General features: G+C 41.3%; 1 protein-coding gene across 2 annotated transcripts in view; it reads left to right on the top strand.

Annotated features, from left to right (window-relative positions):
* Window positions 1–1790: 1790 nt before the first annotated feature.
* The window catches only part of SYN2 (synapsin II), a 200538-nt gene continuing 177479 nt past the window's right edge, over window positions 1791–24849 (top strand). The window contains exon 1 of one of the 2 annotated variants that reach the window (XM_074404764.1): window positions 1791–2670. In XM_074404764.1, coding sequence (XP_074260865.1) covers window positions 2288–2670 — 383 coding nt within the window. In that variant the 5' untranslated portion in view covers window positions 1791–2287. The remainder of the gene's footprint in view (window positions 2671–24849) is intronic. The other variant, XM_039478883.2, reaches the window with a different exon arrangement.

The following is a 24849-nucleotide window of genomic DNA, read 5'->3' as shown; positions in this document are numbered from 1 at the left end:
TTGATTCTCTTAAAAATATTTTTAAGAAGGGCAATAATTAAGTTTATTATGTTATTAGTGACTTTTCAGTTTTCTTCTCCAATAGACACAAAAACTGAATTGGGTAAGATAACAGTTCACTTCTCAAACAACTGAGTCCTTACTATATGCCAGGTCCTACGTTTGATAACTAAGACAAAATCCTACCCTAGCAAAGCTTACATTTTTGTCACCAGAATACTGTATGATAGTTTCTTTGGAGTCTATGACAAAGCCAAGCACAGGATATGAAAGACTTAGCCTACCCTGGAGGATTGAGGAAAGGCTTTCTGGAGGAGCCATCAACTTACATACCTTCTTCATGCCTTCTCTACCTGCCTGCCTTCTTCACTTTTCTGGTAAACACAGCTTCCTCAAGATCCACCCCAAATGTCACCTCCTCTGAGAGGCTTTTCTAAGCCTCAGAGGCAGAATGAGTCCCTCCCTCCTTAGTGCTCCTAAACGTCTTTGACCAACTGCATGATAGCATCTCTCACATCTTATTGTGGTTCCTATGCCTATTCTCCTCCCATCCCCCAGCCCACATAGATCATGAACTTGCAATAGACAAGGGCTACTTCCATTCATTTCAACCTTTCCAGCTCTTACCACTGTGCCAGGCACATGGTAGATAGGAAGATCACTGCATTATTGTAGTTGACTGGAGACCTCTCTGATAGCATTGACTCAGAGCTGGATTGTGTATCTCTAGGCCCTGAGTTGAGTGTCAGCTGGGGTGTAGGAAGCAAGAACTGCCTGCCAATATTAGTGACAAGCCACTCTAACTCCATTCAGCCCAGTACATACTTACTGAGAACCAATTTGAAAAAGAATTCAGGCACTATTACTGGAATACCTACTGCTGTGTACCAGATGATGTATGTAAATACATCATCTCATTTACTCCATGTAACAACTCTGAAACGGTTATTTATTCCCTTTTATCAGCTAAGGAGAGAGGCTCACAGGGGTTATTTATCCAGGGTCACATATCACCCAGGGTGGTCTGCTGCAAAGTGTATCTGCTGTGTCCTGCTCTAATACAACAGAGGGGAAAGTATATCTAATGAGAGGTGAAAACCAAAGGTCCAAGAGTCATGCAAGATTTAGAGAGTGCATATGGGAAGGTGGCCATCAGAAATGTCTTCACAGAGGTCAAGGCAATGAACAAAATGGAAAAAATATATAGAAAGAAAGATCTTGAAGAGCTGTCCTTCTTGATATAGCACTGGATGCACTAGGGAAGAAACACAGCAGGGTTGGGGGATCCTTAGATATCCTTCTTGGAGGTCCCCTGGGTGGAGACCGTGTCTCCAGTCTTCTCCTGGTTTCTTCTCACTGGTCAGTGAGGACGGGGGGAGAAGTACATGCTGTTGCCGTCCCTAGACGCTCAGGAATGAAAACAAACCCCACACCTCCTTCCAAGACAGAGTGGAGAGAATCTGTTCCTCCCCTTTCCCCTCTCTCACCTTGGGGTAGGGAGGATGTCTTCCTCCCTAGAGGAGGTATTTCTTTTTTGTCTCACCATAGGGTGTGTGTGTGTGTGTGTGTGTGTGTGTGTGTGTGTGTGTGAGTGTGTGTTAGTGAGAGTGGATTATTCCCTTCCCCCTCATCTGGGTGCTGGGGAGATACCACCTTTCTCTCCAGCGCTGGGAAAGGAGGTGGTTCTTTTCCTTCTCACTACAGGGTGTTCCTGCGTGTGTGCGTGAGTGCGCGCGTGACTGGGATGACTCCTTTCGTTCTCACCTCGGGGTAGGGAGGCTGACACCTCTTATTCTTCCAAAGGATGTGAGGTTGGTTTCCTTCGCCTCCATCTCAGCTGGGACACGACTCTTTTTCTCTCCAACAAAAAAGATGGTGGGGACTCTGGTTCCTTTTCCCTCTCCTGGGGAGAAGGCCTGGTTCCCACGCCGTCCCCTCATAGTCACGCTCAGGTTGCAGGAGGCCTGGCTCGCCCCCTCTTGCAAGCCCCGAGGGTAGCAAGGCGTGCGGCCAGGTGCCCTCCGTGACGGGGGCGGGGCCGCCTCTGCGGCGCGGGGCGGGGCTAGCTTGACCCCGCCCCTCCCCGCCCGCTCCCTCTCGGCGAGCCTCGCGCGGCTCGGCTCGCCAGGTCTAGTCAGCCGCGGCTGTCTGCGGGGTTGCGCTCAGCGGGCCGAGCCTCTGTCGCTTCAGCCGCCGCCTCAGCCGCCTCAGCCTCGCCTTCCGCCCTCACCCTCCCTCCGCGCCTCCAGACCCCGTCGCTCCCCACGCCCCCAGCCCTTCAAGCCAGATGATGAACTTCCTGAGGCGCCGGCTGTCGGACAGCAGCTTCATCGCCAACCTGCCCAACGGCTACATGACCGACCTGCAGCGGCCCGAACCCCAGCAGCCGCCGCCCCCCGGCCCGGGCGCGGCCTCGGCCTCGGCCTCAGCTGCGCCCCCGGCCGCCTCGCCCGGCCCGGAGCGGAGGCCGCCGCCTGCCTCGGCGCCCGCGCAGCAGCCTGCGCCGCAGCCCGCGCCGACGCCGTCGGTGGGCAGCAGCTTCTTCAGCTCGCTGTCTCAAGCCGTGAAGCAGACTGCCGCCTCAGCGGGCCTGGTGGACGCGCCCGCGCCCGCGCCCGCCGCCAGGAAGGCCAAGGTGCTGCTGGTGGTCGACGAGCCACACGCCGACTGGTAAGTGGGGCGCCGCCGCCCTCGGGGGTCGGGGTTTGCGGGCAGCCGCAGGCCCGGAGAGGACTGCCGCAGGTCGCCGAGGAAACGTTTCAGACCAATAAAAAGAGGGGTCCGCGAGGTCCCGCAGGGAGGAGGCGGGGGCTGAGCGCGCGTGTTTGCCGGGCGGGGGAGGGCATCGTTCAGCCCCGAAAGGCGAACCCTAAGCTAAAACACCCCTTAATTGCCTCAGGTCCTCCAGGACACATACACGAAGGAGCTACTTTATGCAACAGGAACGGCTCTTAGGAAATAGTTTTTTGGGGGGGAAAAGAGGGGACCGAGTTGTCAGCTTAGAGACAAAAAATGTGAGGCGAAATAGTCCCAGGTGGCCGAAGGAACATTTAGGGCCAGTAAAAAAGGTTCAACTTCGTGAAGCACGGAGTAAATTTGGAATGCAGATTGGTATTTTGGAGGGAGAGGGTGGTGGTGGGTTTTTTAACCTGGATTCATGAAGGCTTCATAGCGAGTTTTGACATCAAATTGATTAGATCACAGTTGGGGTAGCCCAGGTACATAGGCTTGTTTCTCGGAGCATGACTGAAGTCCTATTATGAATAATAAAATTGTTGTATTTTGTGCAGCAGGAAGGGTGTGTGTGTCTGTGTGTGTATTTTTGTTTTTTTGGTTGCTTGTTTTTCTGAGATGTGCGTGGTGGTGTTGGGGTGGAAGTGAATGGTGGCTTTTTGTAACTGAAAGATGAAGACCTTAGTAAAAGATTCTGGATCATTAAAGGGGCACAAATAGGAGACCTGCCTTAATATAGTGGATGAGAAACTTCAATTTTTTTTTTTTTTTCTTTTAAAGGGATAGATAGCATGTTTCCAACTTAGAATGGTGAAGGCTGCTTGTTGGTAAAAGTACGAATGAGATCCATTAAAGACAAATTAGTTAAAAGCGGTTCTGTTTTATAGTTAACCTAGGGTATGGTGGGATGGTGAAATTGACAGGTGAAGGGCTTGGGGAAATGAAGAGGCCAAGAATCTGGGGTGCTTTTTTTCCCAAGCATATGAGCAAAGGTTTTTGTTTTTTTTTTTTTCACACAGGGGTTGAGGTTGGAGATTGAACTTGAGTGTTCTTCCCTGTAGGGGTTTACACAGAGACTACAGGGCTATTTCTCTCCATTTCCTCTTTTGGTTGCTTCCCTGCTTTCTCTCTCTAGCATTAGTTCTCTCTTTGGGAGACCCAGAGGGAAGGCGTGCTGGCGGGTGGGTGTGGTGGAAATGAGATGCAGATGTGGAGATGCCCTCCTGCTGATTGCTAATGTCATCATTCTGAATAGTCCTTTGGGTGACTTCTGTGGTTGGCCTTTTCAAGACAGTAGAGTCGAAAATCCGAAAGGACTTTTGCCAGGAAATGACAAAGGCACGTGGAAGAGGGTAATGGGGAAAGTGTAAATGCATAGATAGTGCCACTGGCAGCCCTCTTTAGGAGAATTACTCTCAGTTCAAATCAACAAGTGCTTATTAAGGAAGATGGGAAGGTAACCAAGCTAGTAAAGATGCTCAGAGCATCCATTATATGCCAAACACTGTGCTGGCAGTATGATATCTCATTGCGTTTTCTTCACAAAACTGAGGCTTAGGAAAGGTAAGTAGTATGTTTTTAGTCACATAGCCAGCAAGTGGTAGAAGCAGGATTTGAATTTAGGTCTATTTGATTCCACTGCTTTCTCTCCACTATGTTATATTGTCTCACTGTTATTATATCGTTAGCACTATTAATAACAGGCTCCCTCTAAGCAGCGTGGGGGCCTTTTAGGAGAACTCACTCAAATTTGGGGCACAAAAGGGATACATTAAACCGGTAACAAAAAGAAATCTACAATTATTGGTTGAGACTAGTGTTTCAGGCAGTCAACAAATGGAGTCATTAGTGAGAGCCAGAGTTGTTGGCGAAAGCTTCATAAAAGATGACTCTTGTAGAAAGGCCAAGAAAAGGAGAGGGAGAAATGAGAATGACATTCATGCTTTATTTTTCTATGCAGGAATCTGACCCCCCTGTACCTTGTCTTGATTTCTTATCCTATTAAAGGCACTTGTTTTGGTTCTTTCTACCAGTTAGGTATCCTTAGATAGGTGCTGATACTCATTTGTATGGGTATGATGAAGCTGCTGCAGATTTCTGTTTAGTTATAAATGCTTCTGTGGCTTAAGATTTGAAACTCTCTTTGGATAGTATTCTCTGGGAAGACTATTTGGCATAAACCAGAGAATTTGCCTTGCACTGGAGTCTAGAAACCTCTGATGGAAGTAATAGAGGCCACTTTTCTGTGGGCTAACTCCCAACTGTTTTCCTATTTTCTCTGAAGTAATAACATTGATTTATTAAAACTCATAAGCCCCGTTCAAGGCTAATGCTTGACAGCAGTTCTGTGCTCCTGTGTTTCTGTGCTTAATAGCAATTCCCAGAATTACTCTTCTCACATGGGTTTAAATTTGTCAAAAACATCTCAGTTAAACATTGATGAGTGGTTTTATTGAAAAGTCTCTACGAGTTAAGGAGCAGGTGCTTGCTATGACAAGCACAGTGACTTACACAGGTGTTTTTGCACTGAAGGCTGATTTTAGTAAAATTGTCTCACAGTTTAAGCTACCTAGATAGTATTCAGTGAGTGATATCGTATATGCCCTGTATTATTTTCCTGGTGAAGTCAGAGTGTAGTCTCAGTAGAACTTAAGAATGTTGGTCCCCTCTGAATTATAGAATGCTAAAATAAAAAGGGTTTGAACAAGTTTTTAAATAACAAGAGATGTAAAAGAAGGGCTTAAAATAAGCAGCCTCTCAGAGCATCCTTAATACACAGCAGTTTCCTCTGAATTTCTGTCATTGTAATAGTGGGCAGTTGGGGACCCCACCACTTACCAGGTTGATGGGAAAATTGGAAGATGTTTTTCTTTTCCTGGAAATGTTTCTATTGGTTCTTTGAGATCCTTAGATTAATTGCACACTAAAAGATAATTGAAAAATATATGCCATTAAAAAAATGAGCCCAAGCTTTTTGTATACCTTATTATTATTATTTATTATTAGTGTTTTTTTTTTAATATTGCCAGAAAATGAATGTTGTCTTTTAAGGTTCATGGCTAAATTTGAAATGCAATTAAGATTGCACTTTAATGATTGTGCTTAAACAAGGAACAGGTGTTTATGTTGTTTCTTCTGTGTGTTATACTTGATAGTGAAGAGGTAAGTTTTCTCTCAGATTCTGCCCTGCCTCTGTTCCGGAGATTGTGACCCCAGTGAACAAGTGAGCTTTTCATTCTGGCATGATGTCTCAGTGTTTGAGTCAGTATAGCACAGGTACTCTTGAGTATACTGCGGATATAAGTCAACAGATATTTATGAAGCACCTTCTCTGTATAGGGGATATTTGCTAAGAAAAATGAGACACAGTATCCTCCATCTAACAGCTTATTGTCCAGATGGGTAGATTAGATAAATACTTTTAAAAAATTTACTAAAATATACTCCTTATAGTCAAAGTATGGCCTTTGGATCAATAGCATTGGCATCAACCAGGAACTTTTTGAACTGCAGAATCTAAGGTCTCGCCTCACACCTACTAAGAATTTGCATTTGAATAAGATCCCCAGGTGATTGATAATCACATTAAATTTTAGACGCACTGAGCTAAAGGATAGGCCATTAATGCCAAGGGTGTGGCAACACCACCAACTACTGTCATTTATTGAACAACATATGCCAGATATACTAAGCTCTATTACCAATCTCATTTACTCTTTATAATACCAATGTAATACTGTAGAAGCTTAAAAGAGTTAAGAGATGGATCTGGGCTAGAGAGGGAATGGAAGGTTTCTTGGAAGAAACGAGATTTTAACTGAGCTCTGAAGAATTTGAATCAAAAGAGATAGATTCATCTCAGCCCAGAGGGTGGATAGCATAAGGAAAGTACAACAGCAGAAAAGAGGGGGACAACAAAGATACTGGATTGATGTGTTATTAGGCAGCAGCTGTTTCCATTCTTTTCTACCCAGCCTTTCAGCATTTCGTTAAGAATTGAGGAATTCAAAGTACAGCAGTCTGCTTGAACCGGTGCTTGTGAGTGGCTCTAAAAAAAATAATTGAACTTGAGGGAACATTCAAATGAGGTTTGGGCCTTCTCTCTGTTAAATACTTTATGTGTCTTATTTCTAATATAAATATACTCATTGCACAGAACTTGGTTGTTCATAGCAGCAGTTGCCTGTACTTTACAATGCTAGGATATTAGAGCTGAAAGATCATCTGAGTTATTTTATAAATGGGGAAATCTTGATCTCAAGAGGGGAAGTAGCTTGTTCAACGTTACTCACCTAGTTAATGGCAGAACCAGAACTAGAATCTAGAACTTTAATCACTTTACCAAGCTTTTTTTTTCCCCACTCTACCACAGTATCCCTCCATTTTTACTGTTTTCTACTTTTAACTTTTATATTTTTCTGTCCCTTACTATCTCAAGGACCGATAAGGGCTTTTTTTTTTTTTTTTTTTTTTTTTATGAGAGGGAGTTTCGCTCTTGTTACCCAGGCTGGAGTGCAATGGCGCGATCTCGGCTCACCGCAACCTCCGCCTCCTGGGTTCAGGCAATTCTCCTGCCTCAGCCTCCTGAGTAGCTGGGATTACAGGCACGCGCTACCATGCCCAGCTAATTTTTTGTATTTTTGGTAGAGACGGGGTTTCACCATGTTGACCAGGATGGTCTCGATCTCTCGACCTCGTGATCCACCCGCCTCAGCCTCCCAAAGTGCTGGGATTACAGGCTTGAGCCACCGCGCCCGGCCAGGGCTTTTAATCTCATATTGATAGCATTTAAACTTGAAGGAACCTGAATGATCATCTAGCCTAGAGAAATGGAATGTTTTCCCCGAGGTCAAATAAGAAGTTAGTGAGAGAATGGGAACTAGAACTCATGTCTTCTGACTCCAACTCGAGTTTCTTTTTACTCTTAAGTTGCTCTTTGAGGAGATTTCTCAAATTTTTTTTCTCCTGAAAAATACTGTTTGTGTCACTTCTTTTAAAGACTCATCATGGAGCTGTTAGTGCTTAAAAAGACCATGTAAGCACACTCACAGTATTAGCCACACCAGCAATTACACTATTCCTTGTTTGTGTTGCGTTATTGTTTCAGCAAAGTTCATTCTAAAATGGTTGAAGAAGGCCAGATGTGGTGGCTCATGCCTATAGTCCTAGCACTTTGGGAGACTGAGGCAGGCGGATTGCCTGAGCTCAGGAGTTCACGACCAACAACATGGTGAAAACCCATCTCTACTAAAGTACAAAAAATTAGCCATGCGTGGTGTGTGCCTATAGTCCCAGCTACTTGGGAGGCTGAGGCAAGAGAATTGTTTGAACCTGGGAGATGGAGGTTGCAGTGAGCTGAGATCTCACCACTGCACTCCAGCCTGGGTGACAGAGTGAGACTTCATATCCAAAATAAATAAATAAATAACATAAAATAGATAAAATAAAATCTCTTGGAGACCTAGTAATCAAAATCTATCAGTCTAATAAAGTTGGTAGGACTGTCCTGTAATGCTGACTATCCCTCCAGGAACCCATTCTTACATTAGTGTTCCTATCTACCTAAGACTGCTTACTGTCTTTTTGCACCCAAGTTCATATCTGTAATAACCTTATTATTTTTAATATCTTGCTAAACAAAAAGGAATGGAGACCTAAATAGGAAGTTTTTCAGATGTGCATACCTTTCCCTCAGATTTACAAAACAATTTAAACTGGGATATAGTTCAGTACAGTTGAACATCTGACACAAGCCAAGTGCTGGTGATAATAAGGATGACTTGAACACAGGCCTTGTCTATTGGAATCTTCCAGACCAATGGGGGAGGATGGGGATTTAAGAGGAAATAAAACTAGAAGACAAGATTAGAGAAAAAAAGTAAAAAGAAATGAACAAAGCCTCCAAGAAATATGGGATTATGTGAAAATACCTAATCTATGTTTGATAGGTGTACCTGAATGTGACGGAGAGAATGAAACCAAGCTAGAAAACACTCTTCAGGATATTATCCAGGAGAACTTCTCCAACTTAGCAAGGCAGGCCAATATTCCAGTCCAGGAAATACAGAGAACACCACAAACATATTCCTCAAGAAGAACAACCCCAAGGCACATAATTGTCAGATTCACCAGGGTTGAAATGAAGGAAAAAATGCTGAGGGCAGCCAGCCAGAGAGAAAGGTCGGGTTAGCCACAAAGGGAAGCCCATCAGACTCATAGCGGATCTCTTGGCAGAAACCCTGTAAGCCAGAAGAGAGTGGGGGCCTATATTTAACATCCTTAAAGAAAAGAACTTTCAACCTGGGATTTCATATCCAGCCAATCTAAGCTTCATAAGCGAAGGAGAAATAAAATCCTTTATGAACAAGCAATTGCTCAGAAATTTCATCACCACCAGGCCTGCCTTATAAGAGCTCCTGAAAGAAGCACTAAACATAGAAAGGAACAACCAGTACCAGCCACTCCAAACACGTACCAAATGGTAAAGAGCATTGGGTCGGCACAATGAAGAAACTGCATCAACTAATGGGCAAAACAACCAGCTAGCATGAAAATGGCAGGATCAAATTCACACATAACAATATTAACCTTAAATGTAAATGGGCTCAATGCCCCAGTCAAAAGACACAGACTGCTGCGATCCTCCTGCCTCAGCCTCCCAAAATGTCAGGATTACAGGCCTGAACCACTACCTCCAGCCTCTTGTTCTCTTCATACTTGTTTTATCAAAGTTTCTTTTCACTCTTCTTGTCGTTTTCCTTTGAATTGAGGAAAATCTTTTGCAAGAAAAGTTGCCTTTTTTATAAGAAAAAATTGTTATCTAATTTTTTAGCTTCCCACGTAGAAGCAATTGGATATCAGAAGGCTACGATATCTCTTTAGAGAAAGGAGAGGATGATCTGGAAGCCTTTTCTGTTCTGCAGTCACTGCTTCAATACATAGTTTTTAATAGGGCAATGACTTATGGAGAGAACAAAGTGAGCAGATACCACAGGTCCCTGAACTCTAAGGATGTCTGTGCTGCATGAGTAAGAATAGGAGAATGTACATGGGCCTTGGTGTTTGTTGCTTGACAGCAGGCATTTCAGAAATTTTAACCAGTTCATGTAAGGTTGTAAAATAGATTCAGTCACCCTGCCCTTTCTTCCTTTTCAGCATCATGAAATAATGCGAAGATACAGGTGATGTAGGGTCAAAAGACTTCGAATTGAGATCTGGCTCCCCTGTTGGCTTATCAGAGTTACATAATCTTGAGCCTTTCTTCCATTTATTTGAGAAATTTCCACCGAGAGTCTGCTATATATCAGGCACTGTTCAAGGTTGTAGAATAACAGACAAAAATTAGTTTCCTTATATGTAAAGTGGAGATAACTTTATGTATTTCTGATACCACTGTTTTGATAAATAAGGTGCTGTAAAAACATTTTGTAAAAGCTAGTTACTGTTATGCATCTTTCCCTGTTTCCAGCACAGGTATCTGATCTACCTTAGTTCCTTTTTTTTTAGTTCCCAAAATTTTGTTATGCAAATGATGGTTTATTTTGCAAACTTCAGTTTATTTTGCACACTTTTTTTAAATTGAGGGCCACTGGCTCAAAAATAGTATCATCGAAGGCTTGCTTTTATATTTTTCAAAAAGTAATATAACTTAGTTTTTTTTTTTTAATGACAGAAACATTACGCATTAAATCAGCCGTATTTAATAATTAGGGTCAGGGCCACATAAATCTTAATTTTATTTAATAAGTGAATTCTAAAACAGCTCTCCTACAGTTTTACTTGTGACTAATGAAGGAAGGATGGCTACAGAGGAAAATAAAGAGAGAAATACACAGAAAGCCTTTAAAAGGTGGTGCCTGTATTTTTTTCCCTATCCAATCCAATCCTAGAACATTGCTTTCAGAATATTTTTAAGCAAAACAAAAGCATTCATAGATCTTAGAAAGTTAGCTTCTTAGCAGTCTTCCCTAAGTGGGAAGTTGCTCATTATGTTCATTTACAGCTTGCCTCCAGCTTTTCAGACTCATTTCCCACTGTCTCCTCAATCCTAAATTTTGCTGTACTCTGGATTACCCTCACCCTGCACACATGCTGGACTTTCAAGACCTGATGGTATGATTGCATAGCTGCCTTTCTTTGGAATGCTCTTGTACTGGTTCTCTCTTACCTCAATGTTGATTTTCTTTATTCCATTCTCTGAGTATAAAGGCATTGCCTGTTGTTGAAAAAACACTCATCCTCTCTTGTCTTCTGCATGACCTTGCTTCAGATTTCATCTTTTTTTCCTTCTGTTCAGGCTCTTATTTTCTACTGATTGCTGCTTCTGTGGTTTGCTCCATTCTTTTAAATAAAGGAACAAATTAAAAACTGCTCCTTACTTTCCTAATCACTCTTCCAAACATGAAAGGTAAATCTCACTCTTTACTCTCTTATCTCTTTACTCTCTTATGCCCTTTTCCACTGACACTGGCCTTCTGCCTTCTCTGTAATATTGATACTATTCTTGCTAGGGAACCTAACTGATAAATCCAGAGGAAGATGTCAAACCCTCACTGATGTGTTTGATACTATATATTTTCCCTTTGGAAGTCCCTTGGCCTCTAGACACTGCATTTTTTGTTCCTTTTTCTTTTTTAAAAGTTTTAAATATTTTAGTTTTGTAGAGATAAGATCTTGCTGTGTTGCCTTAGCTAGTCCCGAAGTCTTGGCCCCAAGCGATCCACCTGCCTCAGCCTCCCAAAGTGTCAGGATTACAGGCCTGAACCACTACCTCCAACCTCTTGTTCTCTTCATACTTATTTTATCCAAGTTTCTTTTCACTCTTCTTGTCCTTTTCCTTTGTCTACCTCATTAAATGTAGATGTTCCTCTGGGTCCCTTTTTCCTGCCCACTTCTTTTTTTATACTGCATATTCTCCCTGGTATGTCTACTCTCAAGTTGTCAGTTACCTTCTAAGTACAATCAGTTCCCTAATCATTTCCTTTAGTCCAAAACTTTGTTCTCATCTTTAGACATATGTTCAGCTGCCTGTGAACATCTCCATCTGGGTGGTTAAGGGTCATTTGATCCAGTGTTGAAATCCCTATTTTTCCTCCCTATTCCAGCTCTTGTATTCTCTATCTTAAGTGGGATGCCAGTCGTCGCCTATTTCAAGTTCTCATTAACTTTCACCTAGAACTTCTGCAAGTCTCTTCATGATTTCCACTTAGTAGCCTGAATGTTCTACTTAAAATGCAAATTTGACCTTTTCACTCCTTTGCTTAAAGTTTTTCAGGGGCTTCTCATATCCTATAGGTAGTTGATGGCCCTCCTATGATTTGACCCCTGCTTTCCTCCTCTGCCACCTCTAATTACTTCCATGCCCAAACTTCCTTTTCCAGTAATACTGAACTGTTTGCAGTTCCGTACACACACTGTTGCATTCCTCCTCCTTGTCTTTGTTGTCTACTGCTACCACAATTGCCCTTCCTCCTTTTTCTCTTTCTTCACTAAACTCATATTCATCTTTTTGAGACTGAATCAAGTATTTCCTTTTCCAGAAACTCTTCTCTAACTCTCTAGATTGTATTGGGCATCTGTACCCTCTTTCAATACTGCAAGTGTCTTCATCTCTGGACGCAACACAATGATCTGTTATATGTCTTCTTCCCCACTATGTAGTGGGTTCTCTGAGGACAAGCTGAATGTTTCATTCTTTTTTCATCCTTAGCATCCAGCATAGGGCCTGACACATAGATTGAGGTCAGTAAATCTTTGACATATTGAGTTGAGCAGCAAGAGTCAAAGGATGAGATAAGGGATAGAAGGTAACAATGAAGAGAGGGAAGTATCCTAGGATTAGAAGTATATGTTAATATGTTGGAAGTCATCCTTACTCTCTCCAAATGAAAGCTTTAGAATGCTTTCACTCTTATGTCTTGTGAAATGTAAATTAATTAGGAATTCTCAACCATACCACATCATAAATCTTTAGAGATTTAGCTCTGAATGAGAGAGCCATAGCAGCCCACAATACTGGAAAGTATTATCTATCCATGGCAGCTCTGAGCAGAGCAAATGCAAATGGAATAAAATTAAGGACCAAGTTTCTCTTACTTACTATATATTAACACTTGGCTCTCAAGGAACCATTTTTCTGAAAATCCTGCCTTCTTGCCGTATCCAGAGAACTTTTTCCTCAGTGTGAAATTCCATCCTCAGGCCACCCAAGCTGCATGTTTCTTTCTCTTTAGTGAAAAAGTTCCTCTGGGCTATTGCTTTGTCTATATACCTTTATCAGAGTTTTGTGTGCCTTCTTCCACACAGCTTTTTTGAGACTTCCTGTTTTTTCAACTGCAAAGTGGGAGTGTGGGAATGGTGTTTAACTTTCCCATTCTAAGGGCTCTTCAGAACTATCACAAACAATATATTTGTTTTCTTGAAAAGAAAACAGCTTGAATTGTAAACAGTATAGTGGTAGAATAGAGATTTGCAGAACCAAAACATCATTGTGATTGGAAAATGTTGAAAGTACACAGCAGGCTTTCATGATCTGACTCTGCTTGCTTCTGCCTTGCCTTTCTTTGATTCCCCACATACATTGATGTAGCCATGAGACATTACATAGAGTTAATTGAATGTGCCATACCCCTGTGTCTTTATTTGTACTACTCCTGCTTCCTGAAAGGCTTTCTTCTCCTGTGTCTTTATCTGGATAATCTTCAAGACTCAACTCACTTGTTGCCTCATCTAGCATCAGGACTTAATCCTTCCTTAAATTCTTTCCATTTGTGTTAGAAACAGCAATATCCTTGATTACTTGTCATAGCAATCAGCCCTCTGTATTATAATCAGGGTATATTTGTCTGTCTTTCCCACCACCTCACTTATAACTACACTGAGATCCCCTTGAAGGCAATGACTATAACTTTTGTTTTAGTATCTCCAGGACAAAGAAAGTTTTCAGTAATTATTTGTTGAACTAATCAATGACTTATGAAAAAAACTATGAAAATATCAATGATGAGCAAAATCAACTCACTGGTTCCCTGTAAATATAAAGAAAGGACAGCTGCATTAACTGAAGTGACTAGTCAGCAAGTGGTGGTATATATAAAATCTTTTTATGAAGTGTAAAGTGCTATAGAAGCATTAATTACTGTTACTGGATTAGAATTTGCTATACCTTCCCTTACATAAGGCTGATCATGCCTCTCCCTCATTCACCTTTCTCTTATGTGCATAAACACTCCATGCTTTTTTTCTGAAGAATAGCTGTTGTGCTCTCTGCTTCTCTTCTGTCAGCCTAGACACTAAGCTGCCTTTGTTTCCTTGAGCTTTTCTTAAGTTCTAGGGTTTTTTCTTTTCTTCTTCCTGTCTAGGACTGTTCTTCCATTCCTGTCCTTTCAAGGACAATTGTAATCCCTTTTACAGGGTATATACCTCTTATCTCTTTCTCTGTTCAAGGGGCCTAACAACTTCAGACAATAATTTCAGCCTGATTTAATCCTGTACAAAGAGGCTTGGGCTTCATGAGAGGAAATTGAGATCCCCTTTCTCTATCATGGACTGAATCTTTGGAGGGTCCCAACAGTAATAATAATAACACAGCTGAAAACTGTTGCTTTTATATTTCTAGATTCCACTGATACAATGTTAATCTTTTTTCATTGGTCCTTGTAATCCAAATATAGCAATACATATGAATATATATTTCCCTCTTTTGTCCCTCTCTTCCCCTGATGAATAGCTAATGGTGAGAATTTAAATTCTAAAGTCTTGTGTTCACTAACATTTTAACTGTTGATAAAAGGGCAAGAATAAAAGGTGGATGAAATAATCAACAAACAGCTACTAACTTGAATGTGTTAGTTGCCATGAAGGCTACGAAACCAGTAAAATACTTGTAGTGAAATAATTATAGAATATATGCTTTCAATTTTGAGAACTCATATAGAATCTCAAGGAAGACAAAATAGGATAGTGTAGTGGAAAGAGCATTGCAGACACTTAAAACACCTGGGTTCAAAAGTCTGTGCTCTGCCAACTAACTTTCTGTGTCGCCATAGGCAATTTAGCCCTTTAAGCCTCAATTTCTGTTTCAAAAAACTGGGTTTGATGGCTCACACCTGTAATCCCAGCACTTTTGAGAGGCGGAGGCAGGCAGATCACTAAGGTCAGGAGTTTGAGACCAGTCTGACCAACATGGTGAAACTTCATCTCTACTAAAAATACAAAAATTAGCTGGGCGTGGTGGCAGGTACCTGTAATCCCAGCTACTCAGGAGGCTGAGGCAGGAGAATTGCTTGAACTCAGGAGGTGGAGGTGGCTGTGAGATGAGATCATGCACTGCACTCCAGCTTTGGGTGACAGAGACTGCATTTCAACAGCAACAAAATTAGGGATATAGGCTAAATCACCTATCTTCAGAGGCCCTTATATAATCAAGCAATCTCTAGAAATCAAATGGTTTCTAAAGGTTGGATTGTTTGACAGTATAAAGAGTTGTTTATATTGTCAAACAATACAACAGTCTTCAGAGTGAACTGTAGAAGTTAGAAAATGTTTCACAGAAATCATAGATCTGAGCTGGGTTTTGATGGAAGACTGGGATTTAGATTAGTGAGGAAAGAGAGAGGCATTTCATTTAAGAGTAAGAGAGAGGCCTGCCACGGTGGCTCACACTTGTAATCCCAGCACTTTGGGAGGCCGACGTGGGCGGATCACGAGGTCAAGAGATCGAGATCATCCTGGCCAACATGGTGAAACCCCATCTCTACTAAAAATACAAAAATTAGCCGGGTGTGGTGGCACATGCCTGTGGTCCCAGCTGCTTGGGAGGCTGAGGCAGAAGAATCCCTTGAACCCAGGAGGCAGAGGTTGCAGTGAGCTGGGATTGCACCACTGCACTCCAGCCTGGTGAAAGAGCAAGACTCTGTCTCAAACAACAAACAAAAAAAGTAAGAGAGAGCACAAGCATAACATCAGTAATGAGTAAGATGTGTATAGTGCAGATGTAGGCTAGCTGGCATAAAGGTTTCAGGTCAGGGAAAAGGGAAAGGCTTGGATAAACAAGGTGGGAGAAATGATAATACGTAATGTATTGGGCATGTATTTTGTGACAGGCAGGCACTGTTCTAAGTAGATATATTAACTCATTTACTAGGTTATCAAATAGATTTACTACATTATCCTAATTTTACAAATGAGGAAACTATAGCTCACAGTGAATTCAGAATTTGAACCCAGGGAGTCCAGCTCCAGAGTTCATGCTTCCATGCTCCTAGCCATCATGCTCTGTGATTACTGGATAACAATGTTCCAGATTTCTCCTTCACTAAACACCTGGTATTTCTTTTTCTCAGTGACACAGATACATGTTTGACCTTGAAGAATTTCTTACTCTCTGAACTTCATTTCATCTAAAAAGAGGAGATAAAGTATATTTCAAACTAATTGAAATAAACTTTCAAAATGTCTAACAATGTGACACTTGAGAGATTTTCATAGCAGCTTTAAGACAACAGCTTACTACATGAGTATTTATAGGAGCCTTCAAATGAGTATAGGAGCCTGTGATTTGTGGACAGGTTTTCATGACACTAAAAAATGATTTAGAAAAATAGAAGAAACCTAGATGAATATTCCTTCATTTTGGTTGGAGTAATTCGTTGTACATAGTTTGGAAAACATTGATTAGTGCTGTTTTGAAACAGTCTCTGGGGAAGATGTTTTTAAGCTGACATGTCTCATTTAATTCTCCACACCATAGAATCTGTGGTACAGTACTTAATATTATTCTCATTTTACATATGAAGGAATTAAGATCTAAGTAGGTTACGATGATTACCCAAGCTCAGGTAGCCAGGAAGTGATAGAGTCAGGACTAGAACCCAGATTTGTGGGTACTATAGGTTCTGTGCCTGGAGAAGAGAATGTTCTACAGAAGGGCCAGATATGAGCTGATCTTTGAAAGATGAGTGAGATTTAGTTTAGGAAGGAAAGAGGCATTTCAGTTAAAAGGAAGAGACAGAATAAAATTTTAATAACAGTAATGGGAAAGAAGTTTGTAGAGCAGATGTAGACTAGTTGGCATAAAGGCTTCAGGGCAGGGGAAGGAAGGATAGAAGTTTGGATAAGCAGAGTGACTTTGGACCCTCTCTATATTTGTTGAGGCTTTCTAGACTGAGGGCCAGGTGTCATAGAGCTAGGTGGTTAGCTGATCTGGTCTGAGGGACAGTGAACTGGCCCCCTGTGTATAAAGTTTGGGGATGCCTGACTTATGCAGTCAGATTTGGTTGAAAAAAAAAAAAAAAACCGCACTCAACTTAACTGTGACCCTTGGAAGGAAATTGCAGTATTTGTGATTCTGTATTAAGGTCATATATTTAAGTAAAACTTCACGATTTATGTACTTTGACTTGTGTGTGTCATCACATTTAATTGTCACCTTGACCTTGTGAGATAAATTGGTGTTCATTTCCTGCTTAGATTAGGAATCCAAGGCTCAGAGAGATTGTGATTTTGCTTAAAGTCATAACACCAAAATAAAGCTGTGTCTAAAATCAATACTCTTCTTACTCTTTCTCTGTGCAGCTAAGCTTCTTTCTGATACCTGCATTAGTCAATTGATGCTGCTTTTGCTTAGAAGCACCAGGGATAGATTTTTAAAAATTGCTTAAGCTGGCAAGAGCCTGTATGGTTTGTGACAGGTGTTGCGTAGGTTGGTTGAAAATAGCTTAAAGATTGTCTCCTTTCCCTATGTGTTTTTGTTAATGCTTATAATACTTTTATGACTTAGAGTCCTTCTGGTATATTTCAGACTGATTTTGAGTTGTCAGGAAAGAGGATTTTCACTCTGGAGCTCAGTTCTTTTAAAGCTTCTTAGTTTTCTTTGTACCTGGAAGTTTATTTCTTAGCCAGAGCTCAGAGTGGCATCAGCCTTAAATTCCTATTAAAAAGACTGTTCTCTGCTGTTCTGTTATTTTTCCTGTCCTCTTTTCCCCCCCTCATAGTTAGTCCCTCTTTCCCCCCTCATAGTTAATCCTCCTCTTCTTCTGTCCCCCCAATTGATTTCAGCTGTAGTTGTATGGAAGGTTCCTGGAGTCCAAGGGCGGTGGGTTTTGGAATAGGTAAAGGATATGAAGTGCCTGGCCCTCTAACTCGAGATACCCTCTGAAAGTCTTGGGAGTTCCCTGCTGCTATGCCCACTTCCCAGGACCCTACTGTTTCCCCCACAGCCCCTTAGGAGAAATACCTGGGTAGCAGCTTTGAAGGAAGAAGGACTCTCCAGAGATTCTTCAATGCTGATTTAGTTTTTCCCCTAGATGGAACTTAAAAACAGGACTCAGAGATAAACTTTTTGTTTTTTATGATTCACCTCTTCTCCCCTTCTTTGGGGTATTTATTTTGCGTGTATTTTGGGGTATTTATTTTGCGTGTATTTTGTTTATCCTCTCGTGAATTATTCAGTAGGAATTGGTGCTGTAATGCAAGCACAAGAAACGTTGCCCTGTCTTCACAAAGCTTATAGTTTAGTGGAGGAGACAGGCTATTACATTATTATTAATTTAATAATGTGTGATTTATTGTTATGTCAGCATGATTAAAGGATGTTTTAAATAGAAAACATTTCTCTCATTTTACCATAGCAATAGAGGAGCTGCTTTCACGTTTTTTGTATTCTCTTCTAATATTTTCCATATGCAAACATTTTTACATACTCGTGATTACACTCTAGCTATAACTTCATATTTTTTCCACGTATAATTTTTTTTTTTTTTTTTGAGACGGAGTTTCGCTCTTGTTACCCAGGCTGGAGTGCAATGGCGCGATCTCGGCTCACCGCAACCTCTGCCTCCTGGGTTCAGGCAATTCTCCTGCCTCCGCCTCCTGAGTAGCTGGGATTACAGGCATGCACCACCATGCCCAGCTAAGTTTTTTGTATTTTTTTTTTTTTTTTTTTTTTTTTTTGAGACGGAGTTTCGCTCTTGTTACCCAGGCTGGAGTGCAATGGCGCGATCTCGGCTCACCGCAACCTCCGCCTCCTGGGTTCAGGCAATTCTCCTGCCTCAGCCTCCTGAGTAGCTGGAATTACAGGCACGCACCACCATGCCCAGCTAATTTTTTGTATTTTTAGTAGAGACGGGGTTTCACCATGTTGACCAGGATGGTCTCGATCTCTCGACCTCATGATCCACCCGCCTCGGCCTCCCAAAGTGCTGGGATTACAGGCTTGAGCCACCGCGCCCGGCCAAGTTTTTTGTATTTTTAGTAGAGACGGGGTTTCACCATGTTGACCAGGATGGTCTCGATCTCTTGACCTCGTGATCCACCTGCCTTGGCCTCCCAAAGTGCTGGGATTACAGGCTTGAGCCACCGCGCCCGGTCCCACTTATAATTTTTATGTACTGTTACATAGCCTTAAAAATTATATTTTTTCATGGCCAATGTAGCATGGTTTCTTTAGTTTATATTTCTGTTAAAGAACTGTGTTGACTTCCAATTTTTCACCATTATTACATAGTACAACCATAGGCATTCTCAATTTTCAGGAGAGCAACTACTTGATGAAAGATTATTATATCTGTGACTTTTGGCAATGTTACTATATTGCAGTATCTATAAAAGATTCTATGAAAGGTTTTTTTCTATTATATTTGCCGTATATCAGCCATTTTTACCTCACTTCCCAGCACATGATATTATCTTTTTTAGTGTTAATATAACATCTGTAAAGCAATATTTGACTATTTTAACACGTATTTCTGTGCGTACACCAGGTAAGAGTAAATGTTTTCCCCAATGTTTGTTTAAAAACATGTGAAGCATCATGCTACTCTGAAGGCTGAGGTAGGTGGACCGCATGAGCCCTGTGACCAGCCTGGGCAACATAGCAACACCTTGTTTCTAAAAATAAATAAATAAAATTTAAAAAATGTTAAACATCAGTTCTTGTCTTTTGGCAGTTTATTTGCTTACTTGGTGGTTTGATTTTAAATGGGATATTCATTGTTAACAAAGAGGATGGGTAGCAGCAGCTAGAGTGGCTTCTTGGATGTTTGTTCCAACTTGGCAAAAGATATCTGTGATTGTAAAGATATGAATCAGATTCTTGGTTTGGCACAGTGGCTCATGCCTATAATCCCAGCACTTAGTGAGGCCAAGGTCGGCAGATCACCTAAGCTCAGGAGTTCGACACCAGCTTGGCCAGCATGACGAAAGTCTCATTTCTACTAAAAATATGAAAAGGAAATTAGCCAGGGATGGTGCTATGTGCCTGTAATCCCAGCTACTTGGGAGGTTGAGGCACAAGAATCACTTGAGCCTGGAGGACAGAGGTTACAGTGAGTTGAGATCATGCTACCTGACTCCAGCCTGGGTGACAGAGTAAGACTGCAAGACTCTGTGTCAAAAAAAAAAAAAAAAAAAAAAATTCAGATTCTTTAAGCTAAAACCATACTACATAAAGGACTGACACCTGTGGGGTCTATACTAGACTGTGAGTTCCATCAGGGCAAAGGTGATGTTTTGTTCTTTGCCTCAGCCCTTAGCAACCTGGGTGGTGGTAGGCCTCAAAAAAATGTTGCAGAAATTTTAAGTTCTTGGGACACTGGATAGTCTCTTCCAAATGTCACTTCCACATCTTCTTATATTGCCTAAAGTTTCACCATTTAGGTTTCATTTCATTCTTCGGATTTTAAAGATTGAAAATCTTTCTAATTTTGGAGACCTCTGGGAAATTATTATGTTTTTAATTTTTTTTTTTTTTTTTTTTTTTTTTTTTGTAGAGTCAGAGTCTTGCTATGTTCTTAGGCCACTCTCAAAGTGCTGGGATGACAGGTGTGAGCCACCATGCCTGGCCAAGGAAATTACTAATACCTATGGGAGGATGCATGTGGTGGTCTCAGGTAACATTATACCTGAGAATATACCTGTAATATGAGAGCAACGTTCTGCAAGGGTAGAATGTAGAATGCACACCTGGTGGGGGTGGAGAAGAGAAATGCTCATGAGAGTGGTAGGAAGCTGTTATACAGCTTCATTTCTTGCACAGAATCCCAGGAATATGAGAACTGGCAAGTAATCTTAGTGTTCACCTGAACCTTGGTGTCTTATGTGTTAACTGTGGAAGAGAATGCCTATTTTCCAGGGTTATTGTGAGACTTAATTTAAATAAAGTAGGTTGTGAAGGTGCTCTGTAACCTCAAAAGTGCTTTATAAATTAAAAAAAAAAACGTTATTGTCATCACCATCATGTAGGAAGCTATGGAAAATGGGTAAAATTACTTTTTATTTTTTCATGAGATAGATTTATTCATATTTTTAGCCAGTCTTTATCATTTGAAGGTGAAATTGAAGTTTCTAAAATAGTATTTGCCCCACCCCCACCCCAAGGAAACAGAAGTGAAGAAGAATAGAGGGTGGGGAGGTAGCTTTGGAGAGTGTAAGACTTTGTTAGCTTTCTATCATGTTAGCAAATAAATAGCTTCTTTCTACACAAGTCTTTTTCTGAGAGGATGGTGAAAAGAGGAAGGCACAGTGTGGACCATATTCAGAGGCAGTGTTTTGTTTGATTGAAGCAATGGGAAAAGATGAGGAGGAATCATGAGTTAATCCTTGAATAGTAGGTTGGAATCTGCTAAGGAGAATCTTGAATGCAAAGCTCAGATACATTTTCTCTATCTTGTAGTCAGTAGAAAGTTGTGAAGGTTTTGATCAGGGGAGTGAGTTGATCAGTGCTGTACTTGGGAAGGTTTATCTGAAGACAGTGTAGAAAATGGACAGGTGGGGCAGGGGAGAACTTGTACAGTCCTGGAGACCAAGTAGGAGCATGTTTTGATTGTCTGTCTGTGAGGTACTGGATGTTTGAACTATAACCATAGCAGAGGAGGAGAAGGAATGGATACAAGGGTGTCAGAGAGTGTAGTCCTGGGGTAAAGGAGCTTTGGGGACTTTATGACTTTCAATCTATTATTGCTTCCAAATGTTCGTTTTCTCTGTAGGCTTTTAAAAATTGAAGTATAAAACTGACATATATAAAAGGGCAGAAATAGTAAGTTTGTAGTTCATTGAGTTTTTAGTATAAAATTATAAAGTATGACCCAAGTTGAGATATGTGACATTACCAGCACCTGTTAAACTTCTAGCCATCATTAATTCTTTCAGTCTTTACTACTTCTCCCAGGACAGGTAACCACTATTTTGCTCCCTTCAGCATATGTTAATTTTTCCTGCTTTTGACCTTTATATAAATGGAATCCTACAGTAAAACCATTTTTGTGTTTGGGAAACTGCAAAATAAATACCTCAAAGAAGGGGAGAAGAGGTGAATCATAAAAAACAAAAAGTTTATCTCTGAGTCCTGTTTTTTCTGGTGAGGGCCCTCTTTCTGGCTTGTAGACGCCACCTTCTTGCTATGTCCTCACATGGTGAAGAGAGAGAGCCCTGTTCTCTTCATCCCTTTTTAAGGGCACCATTCCCATCGTGGAGGCTCTTTTCTCTTGACTTCATCTACACTAATTACTTCCCAAAGGTTCCACCTCCAAATGTCATCACAATTGGGGATTAGGGCTTTAACATATGTGTTTGGGAGAGACACAAACGTTCAGTTCATAGCAACGTGGTATTGTCAGTATTTTAAATTTCAAAGGCTTTTATGCCATAGGAAACTTGAATAGAGAAGGATATACCTACTATAAAGGAAGAAAGGGGCTATTGGTTATTGAATGCCCGCTATGTATAAGATACTGCCTAAGTGCTTTTCCTAATATTGTCTCATTTAATCAAGGTGAGCTCATGTAAATTTTGAGATCAGTGTTGTGTTGATTTTATAAGCCAGAAAACAGAGGCTACAGGTTAGGCAGGCAGTTTGTAATTACCATCCAGAATCCAGCCTAGATCTGCTGGAGTCTAAACCAATCACATTATGTAGAAACTACAGTTGCCAGTGAGATGTGTGTGTTTTTTTGTTTTGTTTTGTTTTGTTTTGGTGGATGGGGGAGAGGGCTCTTTCTGATGACCCTGAAAGTTCATCAAATAAGTGTTCCCCTTCTGAGACATAGTGCCTTGCTTGTCCTGCAAACAGCAGCCTCCCAACTAGCACCTCCTCCTACGCTGTGTCTTTTCTGCCTCCTTACTAAATCTCTTAGCAGCCAGTCATTAAGACTGTCTCAAGGTAGATATTATACGGACACATCCTCTCCTCCAGCTGGCAAGCTGATGGAAGAAGCTTCGATTGAATTTTAAAGACTAGGCAAGCCTCTTGTTTCTTTCACCAGTTTTATTCATGCAGCTTTTTCCCTCCCCTAAAAATGGGAAGGCAGGAAGGACATGTAATAGAAAGAGCTTACAGGTGCTGTTATTAAATTGTTGTATGACCTTGAGTACCACATTTTCCTTGTCTTGGACCAGATTTCCTAATTTATAAGAGAGTGTTGAGTTGGGGTCAGTGTTTCCATGGACCCTACTCATGGCCTATGGTGGGAAGAGCCAATTGGGAAATACTTTGGATCCTTTGGATATTATTACAACCAGTGTAGCTCTGGTTTCATTTGTTGAATATGCACTGAACTTTCTCCTGAGATTTCAGTTAAAGCAAATAATTATATGACAAATACACACTTGAAATCCACTATGCTAGATGATACTAGATGATCTCTACCAACGGTCCTATCAACTTTGTGAAAGATCATGAGTAGCAAAACTAAAATGAGCAAAATTTTTACCCTTAACCTTTTAAAAAATATGTATACAAGGCCTTCTTGCTACCCTCTGATCACCATGAGAAAATAGAAGTGGCTATAATTAATTTGCCTAGCATAGGAGGCTAGGGAAAGATTAACAACAAAGGAGGCATCTGAGTTGTACTTAAAGGAAGGGGAGAAGTTCACTAGGTGGAGTAGGAGATTGGGGAAGTAAGGCCTCTTAGAGGAATGAGGCAGGAAGGTATGAAAAGTCATTGCTATTTTGGAAAGGTGTTCTTGGTGAGGATTTTTTTTTTTTTTTTAAAGACGGGGTTTCGCCGTGTTGGTCAGGCTGGTCTTGAACTTCCGACCTCAGGTGATCCGCCCGCCTTGGCCTCCAAAGTGCTTGGATTACAGGCGTGAGCCACCTCGCCCAATCCTTGGTGAGGATATTGTGTGTGATGAAAAGGGAAAGAATGAGGACTTCTAGGAGATGAGGCTGGGAGGGTCACTGAGCCACTTTGTAAAGAGATATGAATAGTACAGTAGTGGGGAATAATGAAGAATATTAAATATTGTTTGGATTAGAACTGCATAGTTGTTAATCTGCAACTGCATGTTAAGCTCTCAGGACCCCTGATCCACACAGCAGTGTTTGGATATTAACTAAGGCAATGGCAATGCCCACAAACTCAGAAGTGATTCCAGTTAGAGCCTTGGTGACCTGGGGTTTACACTAATTTCCTCTTCTTTATTGGCTCAGCGTATTGGATATATGTGTAATGCTTGTATAAAATAAAAGGGTAGGAAAGTGGGAGAGGCTCTGCTGATAGGCAGCAAGTCTCAGACTGCAATAAACTCAGTGGTATTCTTGCCATTTTAAACTCATCATCAGAGGTGAATGTGGCAAGATTGTAATTTTGCCTCCTGTGTGAAAAATTAGAGTCAGCCTCATGGCTCAGCCTTCCCAGCTCTACTGCATAAAGGATCTCCTCATTCTGTTCCCGGAAACATATGTTTATTTGTAATACATTTAGTTCGTGGTCATTGGAACAGCATGCCTTTTCAGTCTCCTGTCAAAAACCCATCTCCCTGCCTAGAGAGCTTCAGAGCCTGATATAATGAGCTTGTGAATTACATTAGGTTGGAAATCAGGCTTCTAATTAAACACATATGAAAGATGTTGCACCCATTGGCCCCCTTTTTACCATTTGTGATTTTGAGATGTCCCAGACTCTATGAGATTCCGGTCCTGGTTGATGAAAGATTTCAGATTGGAGCACAGTACCTGATCAGCTGTGGCTAATGTCAGCTTCATCCATTTTACAAAACACTGAGTAGAGTATACTGACGTTGGTGGAAACGTTGCTGTGACTAGGCACTTTACATATATTATCTCATTGAATTCTTATGCCTTCAAAGAGATATCTCCATTTAACATATGAGCAGATGG

The sequence above is a fragment of the Saimiri boliviensis genome, chromosome 8, assembly GCF_048565385.1.
Source record: "Saimiri boliviensis isolate mSaiBol1 chromosome 8, mSaiBol1.pri, whole genome shotgun sequence".
In the NCBI taxonomy this organism is placed as follows: Eukaryota; Metazoa; Chordata; class Mammalia; order Primates; family Cebidae; genus Saimiri; species Saimiri boliviensis.
The sequence above is the reverse complement of the archived record's forward strand: the minus strand, read 5'-3'. Positions and strand labels throughout refer to the sequence as shown.